The sequence below is a fragment of the Nothobranchius furzeri genome, chromosome 17 (assembly GCF_043380555.1).
Source record: "Nothobranchius furzeri strain GRZ-AD chromosome 17, NfurGRZ-RIMD1, whole genome shotgun sequence".
Lineage (NCBI taxonomy): Eukaryota > Metazoa > Chordata > Actinopteri > Cyprinodontiformes > Nothobranchiidae > Nothobranchius > Nothobranchius furzeri.
The window spans coordinates 58,243,432-58,267,763 of NC_091757.1; the positions used below are offsets into that span (position 1 = coordinate 58,243,432).

Below are 24,332 nucleotides of genomic sequence, written 5' to 3' on the forward strand. Positions count from 1 at the left end.
TGGCTCACAGCGGGAAGGCTGCTGTTGGTTTAGCGTCCAGGAGAAAGAAGATCCCGTCTTGGCTAGTAGAAGCTAACTGTTAGCATTAGCAACTGCACCACATGACAGAACTCCTTCAGGCTTCGGTTATTTGCGGAGATAAAACATCAACACTGCAAACCAAAAGGAGCGACTGGGAGAGTCGTGTTTCTGTTAGCCAATCAGAGGCAAGATGTCCAGCTATCAGGAAATAAGACTCCCGCCCCTTTCTGCTCACCTCTCCTCTCCTCTGCCTCCGCTCTAGTTCCTGAAACAGGAGCGCCGCAGCTTTGTTTTTCCACAGGGATCGGCTCACAAGTGTTGGTTTTTAGCAGAGACCGCTGCAGATGTGCTGAAAAAAGCGTGATCTTGGTCTTTAAAGCCTCCTTTATTAAAAACAGAAAAACTCTCGTCTCTGACAGAGAAGCTAACAAGTCACATCATTTTGGACACAAAGGAATAAAGTGTGAATTTACACGTTCTGAGGCGGTTTAACCATCGGTGACGTGAGATTACCAACGTCTGCAGCTAAACTGTCATTTGACTTGATCTGATTTTACTTATTTGATTAATTAGAACCATAAGGCATCTATTTAACTACATCCAGATGTTGCATAAAGAGCCACATTTGTGTCAGACAGCAGCCCTAACCATTCTCCATCGTCTCTGACATTTGCTGGAACCACACTGAGGCCAAGTGTTTCCTCCTCGGGACTCAGCAGTAAGCCGCCGACTGCAGTCCCTCACTGATCAGCCCTTCTCCAGAATTACATAAAAAATGAAGCAACCTCACAAAAAAGTCAGTCGCTGTTATAATCCAAAGAGTTGTGGAATTAGAACTTGGTTCAGGAAGTGGGCGGGGCTTTAAAACGTGATGGTTGTTTTCACAGCAGCCCATTTGAAATCCACGTGTTAACTTGGACTTGTTGGATTTTCTATTTGACGGCAGCAGACGAAATACAGTAAAGCGTCCAAAATATGCAACATGGTCACCCGTCTAGTACTTATTGCTTCAGTGAAGGCGGTCCAGCTCAGTCCTGCTTCTGCGTCCTCCTGTTTCCACACACAGCTTTTCAGATCCAACACTTTGAATCGTGGTTTTTGTGTTAGAAAAGAAAAAAAAGTATTTATTAATGAATCATTATAGACAGAGACAGATTGTGTGAGTACTAATTCAAATTCTGCACTAGTTTGTTTTTGGACGAGCCATCTGGTAAAACATCCCATCCTTTGGTTTGCTTTTCATGGAATGGACCTGTTGGACGTTGTGATGCATTAATGATGGCCTCCATTAGTTTGTCTCTTAAATCTCACTATTAGAGGTTCCTGTCCTGCACAAAGACAACAACCAGTCCAGTCATGTGGAACATCTTCAGTAAAATGACCAGTGAGTTCACATTGTGGTGGTACTTTAGATAGTACTTTGTACCCAGTCACAGTAAAATGTACAAAATCTCACCATGTTGCTCGTCAGTGACCTGTCATCTCATTCACAAGCACTTTGAAGCAAGTTTATTTATTTACTACATACAGTGTACTCTGAAACAATAACACATTTATAAATAAGTATTGCCATCCTAACCTTACAGTCCTGCGTTTTATTGTGGGTTTGTCGCGTCGGGTCACCTGAGCTTAGCGAAGGCGAGGCAGCGTCTGCCTTCTCCGCCGTCTTCTCTTTGTGCGTCGTTCACCGGTCGATCTCGACTCCTCCGCTCTTGGCTTTACTTTCTTCCTCACCCTCTCACCAAAATGACCGTATGAATAAATAGAGCGAGTATCTAGCGGGAGTATGCTCCTCAAATATGAATACATCTCTGAAATAAAAAGCTACATTTTAACATATTTCTAAATAAAAACTAATGGAAACGTATTTAGAAAAGATACAAACAAAAGAAAAATACACATTTGTTTTCAAAACGATGTTTCATGAACGCATGTTGTTGTTCGGTGCCCGCTTCGTTTACTCCATAATGTCCGTACTTCCTGGGAGTTTCCAGCTGTCTCGCTGCCTACGAGGTACTTTTTGTTTCAAATCATCCCTCGTATGAAGTTTCAGTCACAGACTTTAACATCAAAGCTCTTTTTCATGCGACACCTCTTGGTCATCGCTGCTTTTTGGATTCCTCCGTGTTACGCTGCATTGTCTGGTTCACGCGGCTCCAACTGCCGTCTAGTCAGAGGGCTTCGGGATTGGTTGTGAACACAGGGAAAGCAGTCATCGGCTGCATGTCCAGCAAACGAAGCCTGAAAACGGCTCGAGTGTCTCAGTTGTAATTGTGCAAGAGTAGAAACCTCTGAGATCAGAGGGACTTCATCTTCAAACTCTCAGGCGCTGCGGTTTGAAGAAACGACATGATGCCTGAATCCAGAGCTGAGGAATTCCCACGACTGACTGCAAAACGACGGGAATTCCTGTTGAATACTTGGGATATATACTTCTTTTACATTTCACATTATACTGGTGATTGACAGCAAAAGAAACTGGGTCATGTTTTAGATGAAGGATTGTTTCTGCAAGTAAAAGGAAACCCTTCAGTCAGCAGACGTGGAAGGTTTACAGCTTTAAAGGAGGTGAATAATTATTTAACAGCCAAAGTTAAGGCTGGCAATAAATAATAAATAAATAAAAACTTGTGAAGTCAATGAAAAAAGAAACAATTCTTCACATCTTCTTCAAGTGTATTAAAGGTTTGTCCAACAACGTACCCTGAATTTATCATGACTATGGTGTAATGTAATGTAATGTAATGTAACTCGTGTAACCGAGAGTGACCGGTACGGATTTTTACACTAAGATGTTCGATAAGCAACACAAGAGCAAACCCATTGTTGTTCGCTACTGTTACTCAGGTGTGAGCTAGTGGGGAGTTTATGCGTCCCATAGCTTTAGGGACACTAAACCCTGTATCATCCTTATTCGTCCAAAACCTCACCCCCGTTTCCTCTTCGACTCCCCGCGTGTTCCTCCCCCTGTCCCACCACTGACCCGCTGCAAAGGCATTACAGGTGAATCATACTCATCGTGCGTCCTCCCTCCTGCTTCCTCCGCTGCCCTTCGAGTCTCTTTCCCAGCAGTCACAGATTGTCTTGCAGCCTCTCCATATAGGTTCTGATTTCAGACTGACCCAGGTCCATGTCCTGGCACACCCACTTGATGTCATCCTCATTACTGTTGGGTACAAGGATGGAGGAGTTGGCGTAAGCGCCACACCCACCTGAATTATCATTGGGCAAAACAGTGGCAAAAGATGTGAATTTGACTCTTTTGCGTTTGGCAGCTGCGACCGCAGCTACGGTCGACGCTCGGGGAGAATTATTCAGGTGCTCCGTGTTACCGTTGGTGTCTTTGCCGCTTGTAGTGACTGCTGAAAGGCACTGATGAGGTTCTGGGACAGATCTCGGCAAGGTCTGCCCCTGGCTGATTCCCCGAAGTCCACCTGTGCCGCTACTGCCACCAATCGTGCCCATGCCTGTGCCCACACCCATCACCAAGGTGTTCCCAGCCCCATTCAGCAGGTATTTGTTCTCCTCGTACCCTCCCTCATTTCGATCGATGATGGTGGTGCACTCGTCTGGCAGCCCGCCTTGGCATTGGTCAGCGTGGTCTGCTAACAGGTCAGCCTCATGGCCGAGCCACACCCAGTCATGGGCGTGGTTCATGTTGCCACCTGCCTCTAGCACAGGCACCTGCTTGTGACGGTATCTGCAGAGCAAACATCGAACAAACGGATATTAGTGGGCTTCATGTTAACCAGAAGGACAAGCCAATTCATTACCAATCTGCTACTGGTGAGCACGCATCACGCCTTTCAAGAATTAAGATCCAGCAGTCACAGCGCAGCTAGAACATTTTATATTTCATGATTTCAGTTTGCAAAAAGCACCGGAGTTCATCTACTGGAATAAAGAACTGAACTCAGCAGGTTCATCTGGAATGTTTGCTTTGTGAAGCGTCTTTAGATGACTCTGGACGGGACTCTGAGCCAGATAAACAACCCGAGTTTAAATTAATTGAAGAAGACAATGACACATTGTCCTGAGACCAGTGGCTAGTATTAAAAACTTTGTATTCTGTGAAGCATGGTGATGCTGCATCCTTGTGTCAGCCTGTTATGAGTCTGTCCCTGATGTACAGCATGCTAACCCTAACCCTAACCCATACTGACAAGGTGTGCAGGATATCTTCTGTCATTTTCGTGTTTCATGTTTATTCGCTTAGCAGACGCTTTTTATCCAAAGCGACTTACAATTTATAACCTATAGGGCATGTTGTGATTTTCTAAACAGAAAAAGAGAGGGGCACCTTTCAGTGTTTTGTTTAAAAACAAGCTTGTAAAATCTTTCTTCTGTATGGTTTAATCACAAGGAAACTATTAAAATACACGTTAATCTAAATAAATGGAACGTTAACAAGTGCGATATTTCATTATCTTTTAAAATTAAAGTCCCATAGTCGTCATCACACCCTGGTGAAAGGACCTCTCTGCATTTGACCCATCCCCTTAGGGAGTGGCTGTAGCAGCGGCGGCTGCAGCGGCGGCGGCTGCAGCGGCGGCTGCAGCGGTGGCTGCAGCGGCGGCTGTAGCGGCGGCTGTGCTCGGGAACTATTTGGAATATAAAGCAGGGAGGAATCGAGCCCCATTTTTAAAGTATTTGGTATGACCTAACTGGGATTTGAACCCCGATCTCCCAGTCCCAGGGCGGACACTACCACTAGGCCACTGAGAAATTATCTCTGTCTGGCCCCAAAACAAGTTCTTATCTGAATCTGGTGCCCTTGAGCCTGTGAGGCTGAAGCAAATACTCCCCCTCAGAAGAAATGTGGAATGCTGTCGTCGCCATGGCAACTCTGTCTCCCTATCCCAACCTGGGAGGGACTGCGACCGGGGAAGGCCGCTGAATTGTTCCAGGAGTCACTGTGCTCTCTAAATCCTACGACCTCCCCCGCCCCCGTCCAGACTGAGGTGACGAGCGCCGCTTATCATGGCTGCATGCACTGAAGTGCGGAGAGTCCCCAATCCTACCCCCCCACCCAGCGGACACTTGTGTTGTGATGTCTGAAGTCTGTTGCATTTCTGTCTGAGGTGTTTTTTGCAGAGCAAAGCTGCCCTCCCTGTGGAGGGTAACTCTGAAGTGCCTTTTTTCCTCCACCTGAACCAATCCTCATGTGACCCTCTGACCTCTATTAAGGTAGAGCGACTCGGGTTGTGAATGACCACAGTCACCAGTTCTTGTCACGTGTCTATGTATGTATGTCTGATCTCAGACTTGTGAGTCCTGAAACTCTAATTTCCCTCTGGGATTAATAACGTATCTTTGAGAAGGTGAGCTTTTAGGGTTGATGTTGAGGTTAAATGTGATGCTTTAGCTCTGCTTTTTCACCTGAAAGCAAAGCTGACACAGTTGATGAGGAAGACCAGAATTGCCAGGCAGAATACTCCCAGAAGGGCATACATCCCAATCTCCAGGTCTGACAGGCCTCGTGTGGCCTGGGCCAGCTCTCCGTTCCCGCTTCCTGGCACCTCCACCTGTGCGGGGTGGCTGCTATGGTCCCCTTGCTGGTTGGGAGCGTTGCCCCTGCTGCTGCCGGCTCTTCCACCTGAAGCGCGGTTGGTTACTGTGCTTTTGGTTGTTGTGCTTACCTGATGAATGAGAAACATGTCAGAGTTTATGAATGTGCATAAATTACTTTTAACTTGAGGTAACAGGTAATATTTCAACCTGGATTAGATGTTATTAAACTCTGGAACTTCACCACAGAATGCTTTTAGACACATTTAAGTACAATTTTCTTTCACTGGTCTTCCAACCTTCCTCATGGCTCCTTCCTCTCGGTCCGCCGGGGCGCTGTTGGACTTCCGTTCGCCTCCATCTTTTGTCTTGTGCTCGGCTGTGCTGTTGTCCAGGCCTCCGCCATCCTCCAGTCCTCCCCTCTCTTCGCTGTTAGCTCCAAACTTAACAACCACGTTGCCAACTCCAGATGCCAGCACACTCTTTCTTTTGGACTTTTGGCAAGTCTCTGAGATGACCATCTCCACTCGAAAGAGCGGCCCCTGCCCGTCGCTTTCCGCTACAATAACAGGCCAGTGGTGATCCTGGTGGGTAAAGGTGAACACAAGTTTGCTTAGGCTTGTTTTTTATTTATTATAGAATATTACAAAATTAATATGATCATTGATGTTTCAACCTGATTGGTTACAGAGATAACGCTCTCATCCAATGAGACAGCAGAAAGGAGGAAGTCCCTGGGATCGTAGATGTCAAGAGGTGTCACTGAGCCATCGCTGTACTGGATCCATGCACTGACTGCAGCTTCCTGAGCGAGAAAAACAAACGATTGATGTTTTAGAGTTCACAGAGGTCATCCCTCTAAATGCAGAGTGCCCCTGGCTGAGAGTGAAACACGACACCGTCACCTCAGCCCCCGCTCCCACAGCTGCAACCTGCTGAGGTTTAGCTTTTCCCTAGACGGCAAAATAATTCATGCTTCTTGGTTTCATCGACCGAACGGCCTGATGAGTAAGTAGAATGTGAAAGAAGATGTGTGTAGGTTTTATTTTTTCACCAGGATATGTCTGGTCGTGTCTCGCTGCTCTCATTGCTTTTGTATCCAGATGCAGCGAACAGCTGTTTTCTGTCGAAGAAACGCTAAACTTACCAAAGTTTAAAGGTTTCTGGCAGACAAGCAACAAAAAGACCGATTTAGCAACCAGATGGTGTGGAAAGGGAGTCTTTTAACTTCTGTTCGCTTCATCAAAACTCTTAAGACTGTTTTTCATCAGCTGTTAGAAAAACCCTGGAAATTGTTAATTATATATTTCAGACTAAAAATAAATACGACATATTTACTGACTCAAAAACGCGGCAGATTTCAGGAGATGTTTTGTTTTTCAAGCTTGAAATTTCTGTCATTTGAATTTTTCTGAATAACCAAGCTAGAGGTTTATTGATGCTATAGGCCTGACAGCGCCGACCACAGTAGAAGTGCAATTATTACCATATGGTTGCTCTTGGAGCAGGATGTTAACAGACAACTCATTTATACATACATACTAGATTTATACATACATACTAGATTTATACATACATACTAGATTTATACATACATACTAGATTTATACATACATACTAGATTTATACATACATACTAGATTTATACATACATACTAGATTTATACATACATACTAGATTTATACATACATACTAGATTTATACATACATACTAGATTTATACATACATACTAGATTTATACATACATACTAGATTTATACATACATACTAGATTTGTACATACATACTAGATTTATACATACATACTAGATTTATACATACACGTTACACACCTGGTTTCTGCAGGTTTCAATTGTCAGCTCCTCGTACACGCCTCAAAATCCTTCTAGGATTTGGACTTAGCAGATATTTCAAATGTGATTTAAAGATTGCGGGGGATGGGTGGATTCTCTAAAACCTGCTGCTATAAACAGAGCTGTCAGAATCTATTCTGCTCAGAAGTGCTATAAAAATAAAGATGGACTGAATTTAATTAAATACACGGTTGACAAACATTATTTTGTGGTATTTGAACAGCTTTACACTCTTTCAAAATAAAAGTGTCATTTTTTGACACAATGAAAGAACGAAAAAAAGGAAAACAATCTTTTATAAAGCGCCTCTCAAGAAAAAACGTCAAAAGGCGACAAATAAAACTTCAAAATATCCATCCATCCATCCATCCAATCATCCATTCATCCATCATCCATCCATCCATCCATCCTCCATCCATCCATCCATCCATCCATTTTCATCTGCTTATCCGGAGTTGGGTCGTGGGGGCAGCAGCCTAAGTCGAGAGGCCCAGACTTCCCTCTCCCCAGCCACTTGGGCCAGCTCCTCCGGGGGAATCCCAAGGCGTTCCCTGGCCAGGTGAGAGACATAGTCCCTCCACCGTGTCCTGGGTCTACCTTTAGGTCTCCTCCCGGTTGGACGTGCCCGAAAAACCTCACCAAGGAGGTGTCCAGGAGGCATCCTGACCAGATGCCCGAGCCACCTCAACTAGCTCTTCTCGATGTGGAGGAGCAGCGGGTCTACTCCGAGCCCCTCCCGGATGACCAAGCTTCTCAACCTATCTCTAAAGCCGGGCGTACACTGTGCGACTTTTTCACTCGCAGCATTCAGCTTCAGCTCAAACTGTACGACTTCCTCGCAGAGCAGATCTCACGAGTCATGTGCTCACACTGCACGACCCAGTTCTCGCATGCGACCTGACTGCTCACACTGTACGTCTGGTAGCAACACGTCGGCCCTAAAAATGTGCTAAAAATAGCAGTTTTTACTCAACACGTCAGACTTTTTTGTCTTGCCTGTTGTCCTTCGGGAGTGCTGCAGGACACACAGGGATTTATGGGGGTTGGATGAGGAAAACGAAATAAAGAAAGTAAATCTGTGTTTTGTGATCAGTTTAATTTGACATGAACACGACAAACACGCTTTCTTGACAATCTTTGTGAGTAAAAAAAACGTGTAGAAACAAAAACGAACAGCGTGTGTTATTAGGGAAATAGCGAGCGAGCGGTGTTGATGCAGGATTGCGCGCGCATGCGCCGTGAGCGGTTCTGATACTTTTTGGATCGTAGCTGCTCGCAGCGCCGCTTCAACAGTGCGATACCCTCACGAGCGAAATATTAAACACACCAGAAGTCCCTGCGACCTCACGACTGCTGATCGGCGGCTGGTCACGTGGTGTTAATCGCCTCTCGTAACCCCCTGTACACTACACGACCGCTCGGCGCAAAACTCGCCCCGATGTCGTGGCTTCTCGCACGACTGGAAAATCGGCTCAAAAAAGTGAAAAAGTCGCACAGTGTACGCCCGGCTTAAGGGAGAGCCCAGCCACTCTGCAAAGGAAACTCATTTCTGCCGCTTGTATCCGTGATCTCGTTCTTTCGGTCACTACCCAAAGCTCATGACCATAGGTGAGGGTAGAAACGTAGATCGACCGGTAAATTGAGAGCTTCGCCTTCTGACTCAGCTCTCTCTTCACCACGACAGACCGGTACAACGCCCGCATCACTGACCTCAGCACCAGAGATTTGAGAGGCCAACCCAAAGTCCCCAGACTCTGCTTCCTCACTGGAAGACGTGTCGGTGGGATTGAGGAGGACTTCGAAATATTCTGCCCACCGATCCACAACGTCCTGAGTAGAGGTCAGCAGCACACCGTCCCCACTATAGATAGTGTTGGTAGCGCACTGCTTTCCCCCCTGAGGTGCAGGATGGTGGACCAGAATCTCCTCGAAGCCGTACGGAAGTCTTGCTCCATGGTCTCACCGAACTCATCCCATGGCCGGGTTTTTGCCTTGGCGACCACCCGAGCCACGTTCCGCTTGGACTGCCGGTACCCGTCAGCTGCCTCTGGAGTCCCACAGGCCAAAAAGACCTGATAGGACTCTTTCTTCAGCTTGACAGCATCCCTAACTGCTGGTGTCCACCAGCAGGTTCGGGGGTTGCCACCACGACAGGCACCGGTGTTCCTGCGATCACAGCTCCAGTCGGTCGCCTCAACAATGGAGCACGGAACAGGGTCCATTCAGACTCAATGTCCCCGCCTCCCCCGGAACATTTTGGAAGTTCTGTCGGAGGTGGGAATTGAAGCTCCTTCTGACAGGAGACTCTGCCAGACGTTCCCAGCAGACCCTCGCGATACGTTTGGGCCTGCCTGGTCTGACCGACATCCTCCCCCACCATCTGAGCCAACTCACCACCAGGTAGTGGTCAGTTGACAGCTCCGCCCCTCTCTTCACCCGAGTGTCCAAGACATGCGGCCGCAGGTCAGATGAAACAACAACAAAGTCGATCATCGAGCTGCGGCCTAAGGTATCCTGGTGCCAAGAGCACATATGGACACCTTTATGTCTGAACATGGTGTTCATTATGGACGATCCATGACTGGCACAGAAGTCCAATAACAAAATACCACTCGAATTCAGATCAGGGGGCCATTCCTCCCAACCACACCTCTCCAGGTCTCACTGTCGTTGCCCACGTGAGCGTTAAAGTCCCCCAGCAGAACGAGGGAGTCGCTGGAAGGAGCACCCCCTCCAAGGTCTCCAAAAATGGTGGGTAGTCTGAACTGTAGTTTGGTGCATAAGCACAGACCACAGTCAGAACCCGTCCCCCCACATGTAGGCGGAGGGAGGCTACCCTCTCATTCACTGGGGTAAACCCCAACATACAGGCACCAAGATGGGGGCAACTATATGCCCACCCCTGCTCGGCGCCTCTCAGTGGGAGCAACTCCAGAGTGGTAGAAGGTCCAACCCCTCTCAAGGAAACTGGTTCCAGAGCCATAGCCATGCGTTGAGGAGAGTCCGACTATATCTAGTCGGAACCTCTCAACCTCACACACCAACTCAGGCTCCTCCCCCACCAGAGAGATGACGTTCCATGTGCCAAGAGCCAGCTTCTGTAGTCGAGGATCAGACCACCAAGGTCCCCGCCCTCGACTACCACCCGTCACACACTGCACCCGATCCCTTTGGCCCCTCCCACGATTGGTGAGCCCATGGGAAGGGGGACCCACGTTTCCTCATCGGGCTGTGACTGGCCGGGCTCCATGGGTGAAAGCACGGCCACCAGGCGCTCGCCAACGTGCCCCACCTCCAGGCCTGGCTCCAGAGGGGGGCCCCGGTGACCCACGTCCGGGCGAGGGAACACGGTTTCCATTTATATAATTCATCATAAGAGGTCTTAAAAATAGGATGTTAGTTAATAAATACTATTTGTTTAGAACTAAACAGCAGCTTATTTCAGGTCAGTGAGTCAGGTTGTTCAGGATAAGAAGCAGAAGTAGTAGCTGAGCATTGAGTAGTAGTACTTCCTGCACGGTGAAGGATTAAAGGCAGTATGGTAGAGGTGAATGTGGCTGCTGCAGAAATACAGGTTTGAATCATTTCTTACTGTCAGAGATTTTTCTGACTACTTTTACAGAGCAGGTCTGCACACGTTCCCGTTAGTCTAGAGTCTTTCTTACCTGTTTAGGTGTGTGCAGCACGTCTGTAGCTGTAGTCGTCAGCTGTACAGCTTGGTAGTTTCCAGGACTTGCTGTCATACTTAGAGTTAAAGATGCAACCAGCTGGACTCCCAGGTCAGTGATTGTTACCTAAACAATAATATGAGATTTCAATCGATGCAGCAAAAAAACAAAGTTGTACTGCACATTTACACTCTATTTTATTGGCTGATGTGGGCTTCTAAACTTTATTATTTAAACATAATCATAGGTAACCTAAACCCTACTGATAATATTCTGAATCTAGCATTAACATAGAAACATTAAAAATGTGTCATTTCTGTAAGGGATATGCTCTATTTGTTTTTATTATTTTTATTTATCATGCCCAAAATGATCCACTGACAGAAGTTGGTTTGAAGTTAGTTCTGATAGCAGAACATAATCACACTGTCTTTAAAAAAGTGGATTAACCAGAGTTGATGTACACTAAACAACAGTGACATTTGTATGTGCAAAAGGTGGTGGAAATATGATGAATGAAGATTTCTGCTGGTGGAAGTCCTCAGTCGTTCTGGTCTCGGTAACCCAAAGGGGTCTGAATGAAGGCCGCCGGGCTTCTTGATGACGTTTTGCTTCTTTTCCACGGAGCTTTGTCAATCCTGACACAATAGGACCTAATGACATCAGTGACGCCTGGTGACATGATTCACAAGCAGCTTCATTACTTTGTCGTGTGTGTGTGTGTGTGTATGTGTGTGTGTGTGTGCGTGTGTGCGTGTATGTGTGTATGTGTGTGTGTGTGTGTGTGTGTGTGTGTGTGTGTGTGTGTGTGTGTGTGTGTGTGTGTGTGTGTGTGTGTGTGTGTGCCTGCTCGGTCTTCTCCATCCCCAGTGGGTCGTGGAGGATGGCTGCTTATACTGAGCCAGGATTCTCTGGAGGTTTCTTCCTGTTAAAAGGGAGTTTTCCTCTCCACTGTCGCTACATGCTTGCTTAGTATGAGGATTGCATCAAGTCACTGACACTAGTCAGTGACTTGATGCAACCTGCTGGGTTCCTTATATAGGAAACTTGTTTCTGATTGGCTTAATGAACTGACCTGGATTGGAATGTTTATTTTGTGAAGTGCCTTGAGACGACTCTTGTCGTGATTTGGCGCTTTATAAATAAAGTTGAATTGAATTTCAGTCAAGGTCACATACTCCTGCATCTAATCAAAACAACCATTCCCACACAACAGGAGTGAATGACTTCAATGACTCATCACAGAGCAGGGAGGAGTGGTATTCATAGGTAGTTTCAGCTCTTTAGCTACAACACACAGCTACATTTTATACGCTTCACTTTCACATATTCCAGTCAGAATTGACCAAGCTCCTCAGGCGAGAAGCAAAACGTCTTCATGAAGCCAAAGAGGTCCTGTTGCCTTCAGTGAACATTTCAATACCTAGTAAGATCCAAACACTTCTGTAAGAGCCAACTCAAAGATAGACTGGACCACGGCCAAATCCACGTAGAGCTTTAGTACCTTGTCTTCCAGCACCGTCACAGTCTTCTCCCCCAAGATGGAGTCCGACAGTGGAGACAGAACCTGCAACAAAACATGATGCAAACATTGCTTTTAGGGTTAGAAAATTAAATAGAGAAACATGTGAAACTAAAATGATTACAAACATGTAATGTGCATCAAGATTTTACAGAAAATTAATATTCAACCAAATAGTAAGAGTTTATGGGCCATGCAAAGATGCATTTATTCATTCATGCAAGTCCTTCTAAAGATGGCATACACTCATTCTTTCAACAAATCGCCGTCGCTGTTTTCTCTCAAAAAGATCCCGAGTGAAAAATAAACAAGGCTAAAAACAAAAACATTGTAAGTGAAAAGAGAAGAAGCAGAGAGAAGATGAGGGTAATATATGGAGCTGGTGCCAAGAGGAGGAGAGACAATGACAGAGGAGTGGAGAGGCCAGAAGGAAGGAGTGCAGAAACAACTGGGGGAGCAGAAGACAGTGACAGAGATTAGGATCATCGTGTTGCTGCGTGCTCCTCCGTCCGACGACACCGGGACCGGCAGATCTGATTGGTGTACAAAGAAAATCTCTCATGGAACATGTCGGTGTGTCAAACTCAGTCCTACCCTCGCTGAGGTGAAATAAAATAAATGAATAAACGACTGACATCCCTGGAATTGCTCTTCAAGTCTCAGAATCTGAGGGTTAGGAGGAGAAACCGAGGGAGGGGGAACTCCAAAAGAGAGATGGGCAGCAGAGAAAGAACTGGGGCTGAGAGAGGCTGAGCTGGGGGGATAAAATTAAAATGTCAAACTATCAAATGGTGGCTGTCGACTCCGGCATCTAAGAGGGAATGCTGGGAAAATTCTCTCTCCTGGCTCCCGAACAGTGCACAGCTGTCTGAGTGTGCATCTGCACGTGTGTGTGTCCCAAGTTGATTTGATGTTAACACACTCAGCTGTTTCCCAAAATCCCCACGATTCCCAAGTGTTTGCACTGAACTCAGAGCCAACCTATTTAACATACACACACACACACACACACACACACACACACACCCACACCCACACACACACACACACACACACACACCCACACCCACACACACACACACACACACACACACACACACACCCACACCCACACACACACACACACACACCCACACACACACACACACACACACACACACACACACACACACACACACACACACACCCACACACACCCACACACACACACACACACACACACACACCCACACCCACACACACACACACACACACACACACACACCCACACCCACACACACACACACACACACACACACACACACACACACACACACACACACACACACAGAGCACTTGTTTCAGAGCTGTCTAACAGACAGACGTAGGATGTACGATGTAGCCACTAACATAACTGAATGTTGTTTTAAGCATCACTCTGAGCTCTAACACATGTTGTGGCTCTGTTTTAGCTTTGGTCTTCAATATTTTTTTGATAAATCAATAAGCAATGTGGCTCTGCTGTTGCATTGAGGGATATTATCCAGGCTCTTTGGAGCTCAGCTAATGCAGCCATGTGTTTAGTGGCTGTGTGTGTGCATAACTGCAGAACACCACACCAAGACATCAGGGCCCAATCCCCAAAAGCTAATTTTGGCCGGTTGTATAACAAGCTAGCAGAGTAGCTTATGGCTGCATGGGAGGAAGAGAAAAGGGATAGTGTTTACATCACCCAAGTGCTTAGCGCTGCATTGTTAAGTGCCAAATTACCCTGCGCTTGACATAATCAGACATTTTCCACTGACTCAAACTGGACTTGTCATAAAAAGTGATGAATACACAGCATTTGCTTTTGTGCACCTACAAATACTGACTGATGACATCAGAAACACCAGACAGAATTGGATGTGTGAATGAACTTATAACAAATGAAAGGATATGTGTGTTTGGTCAATTATATATTAGTTATTTATATGTTGTAGTAATACATATTGCACCACTGTCCTGTACTGCTTGTAGGGATTGTACACAGCTAAACACAAATATTCATAGTGACCCTCTAAGATTGTGCCAGTTTCCTCCTGTTAGTGTTCACTCCAGTTTTGAGCTTCAAACATGACAGACATGTCACTGACAGCCCTTCAACGCCTTGGGAGTGTGCTACAATTACTAACACCATTAAGATGGTTGGCCATCAACAACTCCTGCCTGGGCAGTAGGACACGGTTCAACAGCTGAAACCAGACCAGGAACCAGCGTGAGGAAGAGGAGCCGAGCCGTTTAATGCTCGGTTCACATTGCAGCATTTTAAATTGTCGGCCATTTTTCAGAGAGAGAGAGACCACAAGTGTTGATACAATATCACTGATTCAGTTTGTGGTGTGCAGAAATACTACACTTATGAACCACTTTCACTCATGGATCTAGTGCAATTGTCCTTCTCTTCACCAGCCTTGCCCTGCCTCCAACATGCCTCCATCTCAAAGGCTAGGTTATCCAGAGTTATCTCTGTAGTTATGCTGCTATAGGCTTAGACCGCTGGAGGACACACTGACCACTTTCCACACTCGACTACGTTCTTCTACCACTTATCTCTAACTACTATTTCCTGCTATTTCAGCTGTTAGTTTTATTTTCTCTAAGTGTTTTTCTCCACAGAAGAAGCTACGATGGTGTTCTCCTGAGCTGTGGTGGCCTCATGGAGGGGGCCATCGACTACAATACTGTTGCTAACCACTTAAACATTCTCCCTCTCCTGATTATATTTTACTTTCTTTGAAGTGGAATGTGCTACTACTAGTTTACCCGTGAAATAATTATAGATTCACTAAGATAAAGACAATAAAGTTTATCTCTTGCTAAATAGAATGATAGATAACCCGCACTTGTACAGCGCCTCTCAGAGTAAGGACTCCAAAGTGCTTTACACTACAGTGTATCATTCATCCATTCATGCACACATTCACACACTGGTGGTGATGAGCTACGATGTAGCCACAGCTGCCCTGGGGCGCGCTGACAGAGGTGAGGCTGCTGAGCACAGGCGCCACCGGTCCCTCCGACCACCACCAGCAGGCAAGGTGGGTTAATAATTAATGCTTCTCTGGTCTCTGGTCAGGTCCCTGCTTACTTTAAGAACGTTGTAATCCACCCGCTTCTTAAAAAACCGAGTCTCGACCCCTCTCTCCATAGCAGCTTCAGACCCATCTCTAAACTTCCGTTCACCTCCAAGATCTTGGAAAAGGTTGTGGCTAAACAACTCACAGCTGCTCTTGATGAACAGAACATCTATGATAGCTTCCAGTCAGGTTTTCGTAGAGCTCTTTCTACTGAAACAGCTCTTTTTAGGGTCTCTAATGACCTTCTGACTCACAGTGATGCAGGGGACGGTTCTGTTCTGGTCCTGCTGGACCTGACTGCAGCCTTTGACACTGTTGACCATCACCTGCTACTGGAGAGGCTGAGAGACTGGGTAGGCCTATCAGGATCTGCTCTGGAGTGGTTCTCCTCTCATCTCTCTGAGCGCTCCGTTTCTGTGGTCGTCTCCAAGTTTAGGTCCTCCACCACCTCTCTTACCCATGGTGTCCCACAAGGTTCTGTGCTGGGGCCTCTGCTCTTCCTCCTCTACCTGCTTCCTCTTCAGCACATCCTGAGCTCCTTCAAAGGAATCTCCTACCATCTTTATGCAGATGACATCCAACTGTACATCTCCTTTAAGCCCCATGAGATGTCTAAGCTGCAGCTGTTACACACCTGCTTAGACTCTATCAAAACCTGGATGGTGGGAGCTTTCTTCAGCTGAATGAAGATAAGACTGAGATCCTCATCTGTGCCCCAGACAAGCTGGTTCCCAAAGTCAGAGACTCTCTTGGTCAGCTTGCTTCCCACACCAAACCTTCTGTCAGGAATCTTGGCGTGACCTTTGACCCAGCTCTCACCCTGGTTTCTCATGTCAGTTCTCTTGTTGGCTCTTCCTTCTTCCATCTCAGGAACGTTGCTAAGCTGAGTCCCATTCTGTCCCGCTCTGAACTTGAGACAGTTCTCCACACCTTCATCTCCTCACGCTTAGACTACTGTAACTCTCTTTTCACGTGTCTGAGCAGAACCTCCCTGAACCGTCTACAGGTGGTTCAGAACGCCTGTGCTCGGCTTCTGACCAAGTCCTCCAAACACACCCACATCACCCCGCTTCTCCTCCAGCTTCACTGGCTGCCAGTCAGCTTCAGGGTTCATTTCAAGATCCTGGTTCTGGTCTACAGGGCCTTACATGGACAAGCACCATCTTACATTGGTGATCTTCTTAGTCCCTACACCCCCAGCAGGTCCCTGAGGTCCAGTGACCAAAGTCTACTGGTTGTGCAGCACCAGGCTAAAGGTCAAAGGTGACAGATCATTTGCTGCTGTGGCCCCCAGACCCTGGAACTCTCTCCCCCTGAGCCTGAGATCAGTGGACTCAGTGGTCTCCTTTAAAAAGCAGCTGAAGACTCACTTGTTCAAGCTGGCTACTCTCTTTATTCTGCTCTCCCCACCTATTCCACCTTCCTCAGGATCCACTGATCTCCCTCTTTCCTGTTCTCTCTCTCTCTTTCTTTACATTTTTTAAATCACAATTGTCTATTTTTGCTCATTTTAATATATTTTTCAACATTTTCTAAATGCTTTTTTATATTTTTACATTTTTTGTTTTTGTGAAGCGCCTCGTGATTTTTGTCTTGAGAGGCGCTATAGAAATGATATTTTCTTCTTCTTCTTCTTCTTGCCCAAGGACACAACAGCAGAATTCTCTGTCTGGAGCCAGGATCGAACCTGCCACCTTCCGATTACTGGACAACCAGCTCAACCTGTTGATCTGCTGCTGCCTGGATTTGTGGTGTGCAGAATATTTACCAAGAAATCACAGGGGGGTGCATGCATGTATCTGATCTGTCTTGGTAAATAGTATAGCACCTTCTAGAGTCCTGGAACCCCCCAAGGTGCTTTACAAAACAATCAGATGGTCACCATTTCACACACACATTCACACCCTTCTTCTCCATCCCCAGTGAGTCGTGGAGGATGGCTGCTTATACTGAGCCAGGATTCTCTGGAGGTTTTTTCCTGTTAAAAGGGAGTTTTCCTCTCCACTGTCGCTACATGCTTGTTTAGTATGAGGATTGCTGTAAAGTCTCTGACACTAGTCAGTGACTCGATGCAACCTGCTGGGTTCCTTATAAAGGAAAGTTTTTACTGATGGGCTTAATGGCCTGACCTGTACTGGAATGTTTATTTTTTGAGATGACTCTTGTCGTAACTTGGCGCTACATAAATAAACTTGAATTGAACATTTGTGAAACGTTTAAGAGAGTTTTGTTAAGGAGGGAGGGGTGCATACTTGCATAGTGGTCATGCCAAGATCCCGCCCTATTAAGATATGTCCATCCACCAGCCTGGCAACGCGCGGGTTTTCAACCTGTGGTGCATAAAGACAGTAAATGTTAACTAACTATAACCACATACTAAAGAAATATATTGGCAGACAAATTATTCAAAATAAAGAAATCCATTAATACAGCTTCAATTTGCTGCCATTCTTAGTGATAAGTCTACCCTTCCTTCCATTCTTACTTGTGTAAATGCTTAAGTGACTTATCTAATACCCACCATTAGTTGGTTTGAGACCAAAGGAGTAATATCAGCCTGCCAGTCAGTTCCCAACATGTAGACCATTTCTCCTCCAGGGTCCGATGGTTCAGCGACAAACTGGGTGAGGACTCGCACCAAAGCATACTGGTACTGAAAGATGAAAGTGAGGTTCGGCTTAGGTCGACATGATCAACTAAGCAAGGAAAAGGTGATTTCTGAGGAACAGAGAAGTAATATTTGACATTATTATTTATAATAAATAATTATACTATGAAGTTCCCTGTCAGTGTATATAAAAGTATATCTGCAACGAAGCCCGGTGTGACCTACAGATCTGTACCTGTCCTTGCACCGGTGTAAGCAGAAAAATGTTCTACAGTTGGTCATTTGAATAGCCTCAAATGAAGAATGTGCAAGTTTAAAACAAAGCCAGCGTTGGAACATCTCTAGCCTTTTTCATAGACAAAGAGCAATTCAACCCACCGAATTCAATGGAAATCAAAACCTGATTGACTCAATACAATTTTCTGGGTTCCTTATAGGATTTTTTTTACTGACTGGCTTAATGAACTGAACTGTATTGGAATGTTTACTTAGTGAACTGCCTTGAGATGACTCTTGTCATGATTTGGCGCTTTATAAATAAACTGAATTGAAATTGCTCGAACAGGTGTGACACCAAATCAAATCAAGTGATACCTGTAGGGCACAGCCTTTGGTCTTCTTGTCATCATCTTCATCATCTTCACTGTCTCTGGTTGGCCTGGGAGGACAGGGAATACATTAAATGAGATTATCTTGTAATTAAAGATGATTTTAAAAACTGGCTCATGTTAATTAATAACCCCAATGACATTCATCCATCCATCCACTTTCCTCCACTTATCCAGCCGTTTAACATGGTTCCTCCAGCGTGTTCTGGGTCTTCCTCTATGCCTGGACTTGCCCAAAAACCTCACATGGGAGGCGTGGAGACAACTCCTCCACTTGGCGTCGGACCTCAGCCCAGACCCGGCCAGATAAGGCACTCTACCCTTTTTTTTGCAACTAAAGACCATGGTCTCAGGTTTAGAGTTGCTGATTCTCATTTTGGCCGCTTCACACTCGGCTGTGAACCACTCAAGTGAAAGCTGGAGGTGACAGTCTGATGAAAAGGCCAATTTTCCAAGAAATTCCCTGCATATAGTTTTTTTAAAGGTGTGGAACACTAAAAAACATTTTTTAATTTGTATTTCTGATTTATTTATTCATTTCATGCAGGCTGAACATAAAAATAGTCTCCTACAACTATCTCCTGCATTAGCTTCAATGATAGACGGTGAAACTCTAATATTAGAACAGCCTGACAGATCTACGTCACACTGTCACTTAAAATTCATGGACTCACCCATCTTGACTCACAACAACAGCATAGAATGTCTCGGCTAGTCAAAGCTAACTGCTAGCATTAGCAACTCCACCACACAGCAGAACTGCTTCAGGCCTGTGTTATTGGTGGAGATAAAACATCAATATTGCAACGCAAATGGAGTCAGGTCAAGTTGCGTTGCTCTTAATCAATCAGAGGAGAGATATCCAAATATCAGGAGATGAGACTCCAAATCCTGCCGACTGAAGCTGCTCTCTTCTTCAGCTGAATTATACTTCCTAAAACAAAACAAAAAAAGGAAAAAAATACTGCTTTTATATAGCACCTCTCAAGATAAAAATCACGAGGGTCTTTGCAAGAACAAAAAAGTTCAAACAATAAAAAATATTTAAATAAATAAAGGAATAAAAATGTGGTTAAAATGGGAATCGAAAAGTCTGATTTAAAATGTAATGAAAAGGAAAGAGGGAAATCAGTGGATCTCGGAAAAGGCACAGCTGGTAGAAAGAGCAGAAGGAGAAGGTAGTGAAGAAGGTCAAACAAAAGCCAGCTTGAACAAGTGAGTCTTCAGCTGCTTTTTAAAGGAGACCACTGAGTCCACTGATCTCAGGCTCAGGGGGAGAGAGGTCCAGAGTCTGGGGGCCACAGCAGCAGATGATCTGTCACCTTTGACCTTTAGCCTGGTGCTGCACAACCAGTAGGCTTTGATCACTGGACCTCAGGGACCTGCTGGGGGTGTAGGGACTAAGAAGATCACCAATGTAAGATGGTGCTTGTCCATGTAAGGCCCTATAGACCAGAACCAGGATCTTGAAATGAACCCTGAAGTTGACTGGCAGCCAGTGAAGCTGGAGGAGAAGCGGGGTGATGTGGGTGTGTTTGGAGGACTTGGTCAGAAACCGAGCACAGGCGTTCTGAACCACCTGTAGACGGTTCAGGGAGGTTCTGCTCAGACACGTGAAAAGAGAGTTACAGTAGTCTAAGCGTGAGGAGATGAAGGTGTGGAGAACTGTCTCAAGTTCAGAGCGGGACAGAATGGGACTCAGCTTAGCAACGTTCCTGAGATGGAAGAAGGAAGAGCCAACAAGAGAACTGACATGAGAATCCAGGGTGAGAGCTGGGTCAAAGGTCACGCCAAGATTCCTGACAGAAGGTTTGGTGTGAGAAGCAAGCTGACCAAGAGAGTCTCTGACTTTGGGAACCAGCTTGTCTGGGGCACAGATGAGGATCTCAGTCTTATCTTCATTCAGCTGAAGAAAGCTCCCACCATCCAGGTTCTGATAGAGTCTAAGCAGGTGTGTAACAGCTGCAGCTTAGACATCTCATGGGGCTTAAAGGAGATGTACAGTTGGATGTCATCTGCATAAAGATGGTAGGAGATTCCTTTGAAGGAGCTCAGGATGTGCTGAAGAGGAAGCAGATAAAAGAGTTGAAGAGTCCCCGGCAAAAAACCTTGCGGGACACCATGGGAGAGGGATGTGCTGGACTGAAAAGTTGGAGATGACCAAAGAGAAGGAACGCTCAGACAGATAAGAGAACCACTCCAGAGCAGGTCCTGATAGGCCTAACCAGTCTCTCAGCCTATCCAGTAGCAGGTGATGGTCAACAGTGTCAAAGGCTGCAGTCAGGTCCAGCAGAACTAGAGAGCACGCTGGGACCGATGGACTGAAAAGCACTTTTAAACAAAGATGAGGGTAAGATGTGGAGGGGGCATGCAGAGGTCTTCATAGAGTTAACTAGTTTGGTTAACTCAGGCAAAGAAACAGGAGCAAAGCTATCTAGGATGATGGGTCTGGTTGGAGTCGGGAGAGGCGGCGATAAGGCTGAAGGAGAGATGCTAGATCTAACCTTATTGACTTTGTCCACAAAGAAAGACAGAAAGTTCTCACAGTCTGCAACAGAGTGGATGGAGGCTGTAGGAGAGGCAGGAGAGACGATGCTGCTGATGGTGTTAAACAGCACCTCGGGGTTCCCTTTGCTCTGGGACACCAGGTTGGAGAAATAGGAAACCCTCGCGTCTCTGACTGCAGAGTTAAAGGATGTCAGAAGATCCTTTAGGTGCAGCAGATGGACTTCACAAGCGCTCAGTTCTTCTGCACTGGTGCTTCAGGCTGCAAATGCTGTCGTTAAACCAGGGATTGAGGTTCACTGTAGGAACTGATCTGGTTCTGACAGGACAGACGTTGTCCAGAACTTTGAGGCAGTGCCTAAAAGCAGCAGAAAAATTGCTAGCTGTGCTCTCATTAAGAAAACGAGAACTAACCATACGGCGAGCAGGAGGTGGGGACGCAGAAACTGACAAGTTGAAGAAAATGCAATGGCGATCTGAAATATAAACGTCCTCAGGACAACCACTGTCAGCATTTAGACTCAGGGTAAAAACAAGGTCCACAGTGTGCCCCCTGGTGTGTGTGGGGCCGCATACATGCTGAGCAAAGCAGAAGGAGTCCATGAGGCTGGAGAAGCTCATGGCAAAACTGTCTGAGTCATCATCAATGTGAATGGTAAAATCACCAACAATCGCATCTGAGCCCCACCCCCACCTTACAAGGCATTCGTTCCTACTAGAGAGCACTGCAAGTATATTGATTAAACAAGTGATCCACACCTTTAAGGATTAACATATCTTTTAATGTTCCATAGTCAGCATAGCGGTGCAGTTGACAATACTGTTGCCCCACTGCATGAAGTTTGAAGGTTTAAGTTCTGGCTGGAGCCTTTCTATATGGTGTTTGCATATTTGGCCCATATGTATTTTCTCCAACCGATCTGGCTTCCTTAAATAGATTAAATAATAATAATAATAATAATAATAATAATAAGCTAGTTCAGGTAAATAGGAAAGTCTAAATTGTCCTTAAGTGTGACCTCCCCTTCTTCCTGTTGCCCACCGAGGACTCACCCCGGCTTCACACTGCAAGCATCAGCGGAACGGAATGGCAGCGAAGCGGCACCGCTTCAAATAGAATCCAATTATAGTCTATGGAGTGTTTCAAAGCAGCCGCGACGCGTACTTTCCAGGCGCGTCCCAGAAGCGGCATGCTGCGCTGCGTTGCTAAAGATGGGATCGAGTTCTATTTTTTCTGTGAGCCGCTTCTGGGACATGTCAACTTCAGCAGTTCACATAGCGCAAGACAGGAAACCACACTGTTTCAGTGTGAAATCCCCGGTTATTTTCAAAATAGAATGCAACTTTGCGATGTTATATAAAACTTACATCAGTACGTGTGACCGAACGTCTTTGTTTACCACCAGTTTCTTTAGAGAAGTGCAACGGTGTGATTCCTCGCGGGGGTTGTGATCTCTCGATGAGGAAGGTGTCGGAAGTCTCGAGGGATTGTAGAATCTCGCTGGTGCAGTGAGGCGCAGCCAGGAAGCCGTGCCGCGGCCAAGACTCTCCCGGTGTGAACAGGACCGCTCTGAAGTTTGCGAGTGAGCCGCTCCGCTGCTGTTCCGGTCCGCTGATGCTTGCAGTGTGAAACCGGGGTAAGCGGTGAGTGAGTGAAGGTTCCATCAGTTTTAAAAATCCTCCCCGTGCATCGTTGTTTCTCTCTCACTCACATTCTTCTCCTCCTGCTTTCCCCTGTGAAATTCTCATCCAACACCGGACTACCTCTGTGCCCTACAACTTCTGCACACCTGTGTAAACCAGGTCCTCTTGCAGAAATTCTCTTTCCATTTCCCCAAGCGCCAGTCCCACGCGTCTGTTTGTGCAAGTGTGGGCCTAATGGTTCTTGTGTTTTCACTAAGAGACTGTGTGGTCAGGGGTAGATGCAGGCAGGTGTGTGTGTGTGTGTGTGTGTGTGTGTGTGTGTGTGTGTGTGTGTGTGTGTGTGTGTGTGTGTGCATTGGTTGGTGGCTATCTGAGTAGAAATGGGCCAAATTGAAAAGCAGGTGCAGTAAAGCAGAATGGAAAGACGGCGGGAAGAGGAGTAGAAGCAACACACGTAAATGATGATGCACACACACTCAAACATGCACACACAAATACACCAGAATACATATAATATATGTGCAGGCAGGAGTGCATAGAAAAACATACACCAGGGGAGAAATATGAATTAAAAAACCTGAGAAATATATGCATGTTGTGTGTTTTGCATCAAAATCCTTATCATGACCAACTCCAGAGGCCTCATTTATCAACCCTACTGACACACAGATATGTGTGTATATCATGCGTAGGAACACATTTGTGTGGTATTCATCCTTTTGTACATGTGCATGAAAATGTACCTAAATATAAGAAAAGTACAGAGCATGTGTAGGAATTTTTTTTTATTCCTGACGAAAACCTCTCCTCTGTTCCGACGGCATTTATAACCTTTGTTCGGTTCGTTTGTACTCCGGCAGCCATGTCTCAATCTTTCCCGCTTTTTCCAGTAGAACATAGGGCATCCCCTCACAAGCTGAGGACGTAACATGACCAAATATGGCTAACTGAGCACGTTTCTGTATATGCATGACTCAGAACGGACACAAGCACTGGGGTACGCACAGCTGGGGTTTATCGTCAGACGAATGCGGGGGAACATGCGTGTGAGAGGCCACCGCATGTTTCATAAATCAGGTTTTTGATCATACGAACATTCTACATTTTGTTCATAGAAAGGAATATAGGAATATTTCTATGAATGTTCGATGAATCAGGCCCCAGGTGAGGAATTTTTACAGTCAAAATCAAAATGAAAAAAGGAAATTCTCACAACAGTTTGGCCTTTTTGATATTTTGAAACGTATGTTCATTGAATTATGAACAGCTGTGATCCAAAACTCATGATTTAAGGT

General features: G+C 45.8%; 1 protein-coding gene across 1 annotated transcript in view; it reads right to left on the bottom strand.

Annotated features, from left to right (window-relative positions):
• Positions 1 to 387: 387 nt before the first annotated feature.
• Positions 388 to 24,332, bottom strand: part of si:dkey-215k6.1 (transmembrane protein 132D) — a 285,229-nt gene continuing 261,284 nt past the window's right edge. Inside the window, exons 8-16 of the mRNA XM_070546396.1 lie at positions 18,875 to 18,938; positions 18,194 to 18,325; positions 17,925 to 18,002; positions 12,557 to 12,619; positions 11,050 to 11,178; positions 6,206 to 6,334; positions 5,829 to 6,113; positions 5,401 to 5,660; positions 388 to 3,721 (exon numbers count right to left, since the gene is read on the bottom strand). Of these exons, the coding sequence (XP_070402497.1) occupies positions 3,094 to 3,721; positions 5,401 to 5,660; positions 5,829 to 6,113; positions 6,206 to 6,334; positions 11,050 to 11,178; positions 12,557 to 12,619; positions 17,925 to 18,002; positions 18,194 to 18,325; positions 18,875 to 18,938 (1,768 nt within the window). The 3' untranslated portion in view covers positions 388 to 3,093. The remainder of the gene's footprint in view (positions 3,722 to 5,400; positions 5,661 to 5,828; positions 6,114 to 6,205; positions 6,335 to 11,049; positions 11,179 to 12,556; positions 12,620 to 17,924; positions 18,003 to 18,193; positions 18,326 to 18,874; positions 18,939 to 24,332) is intronic.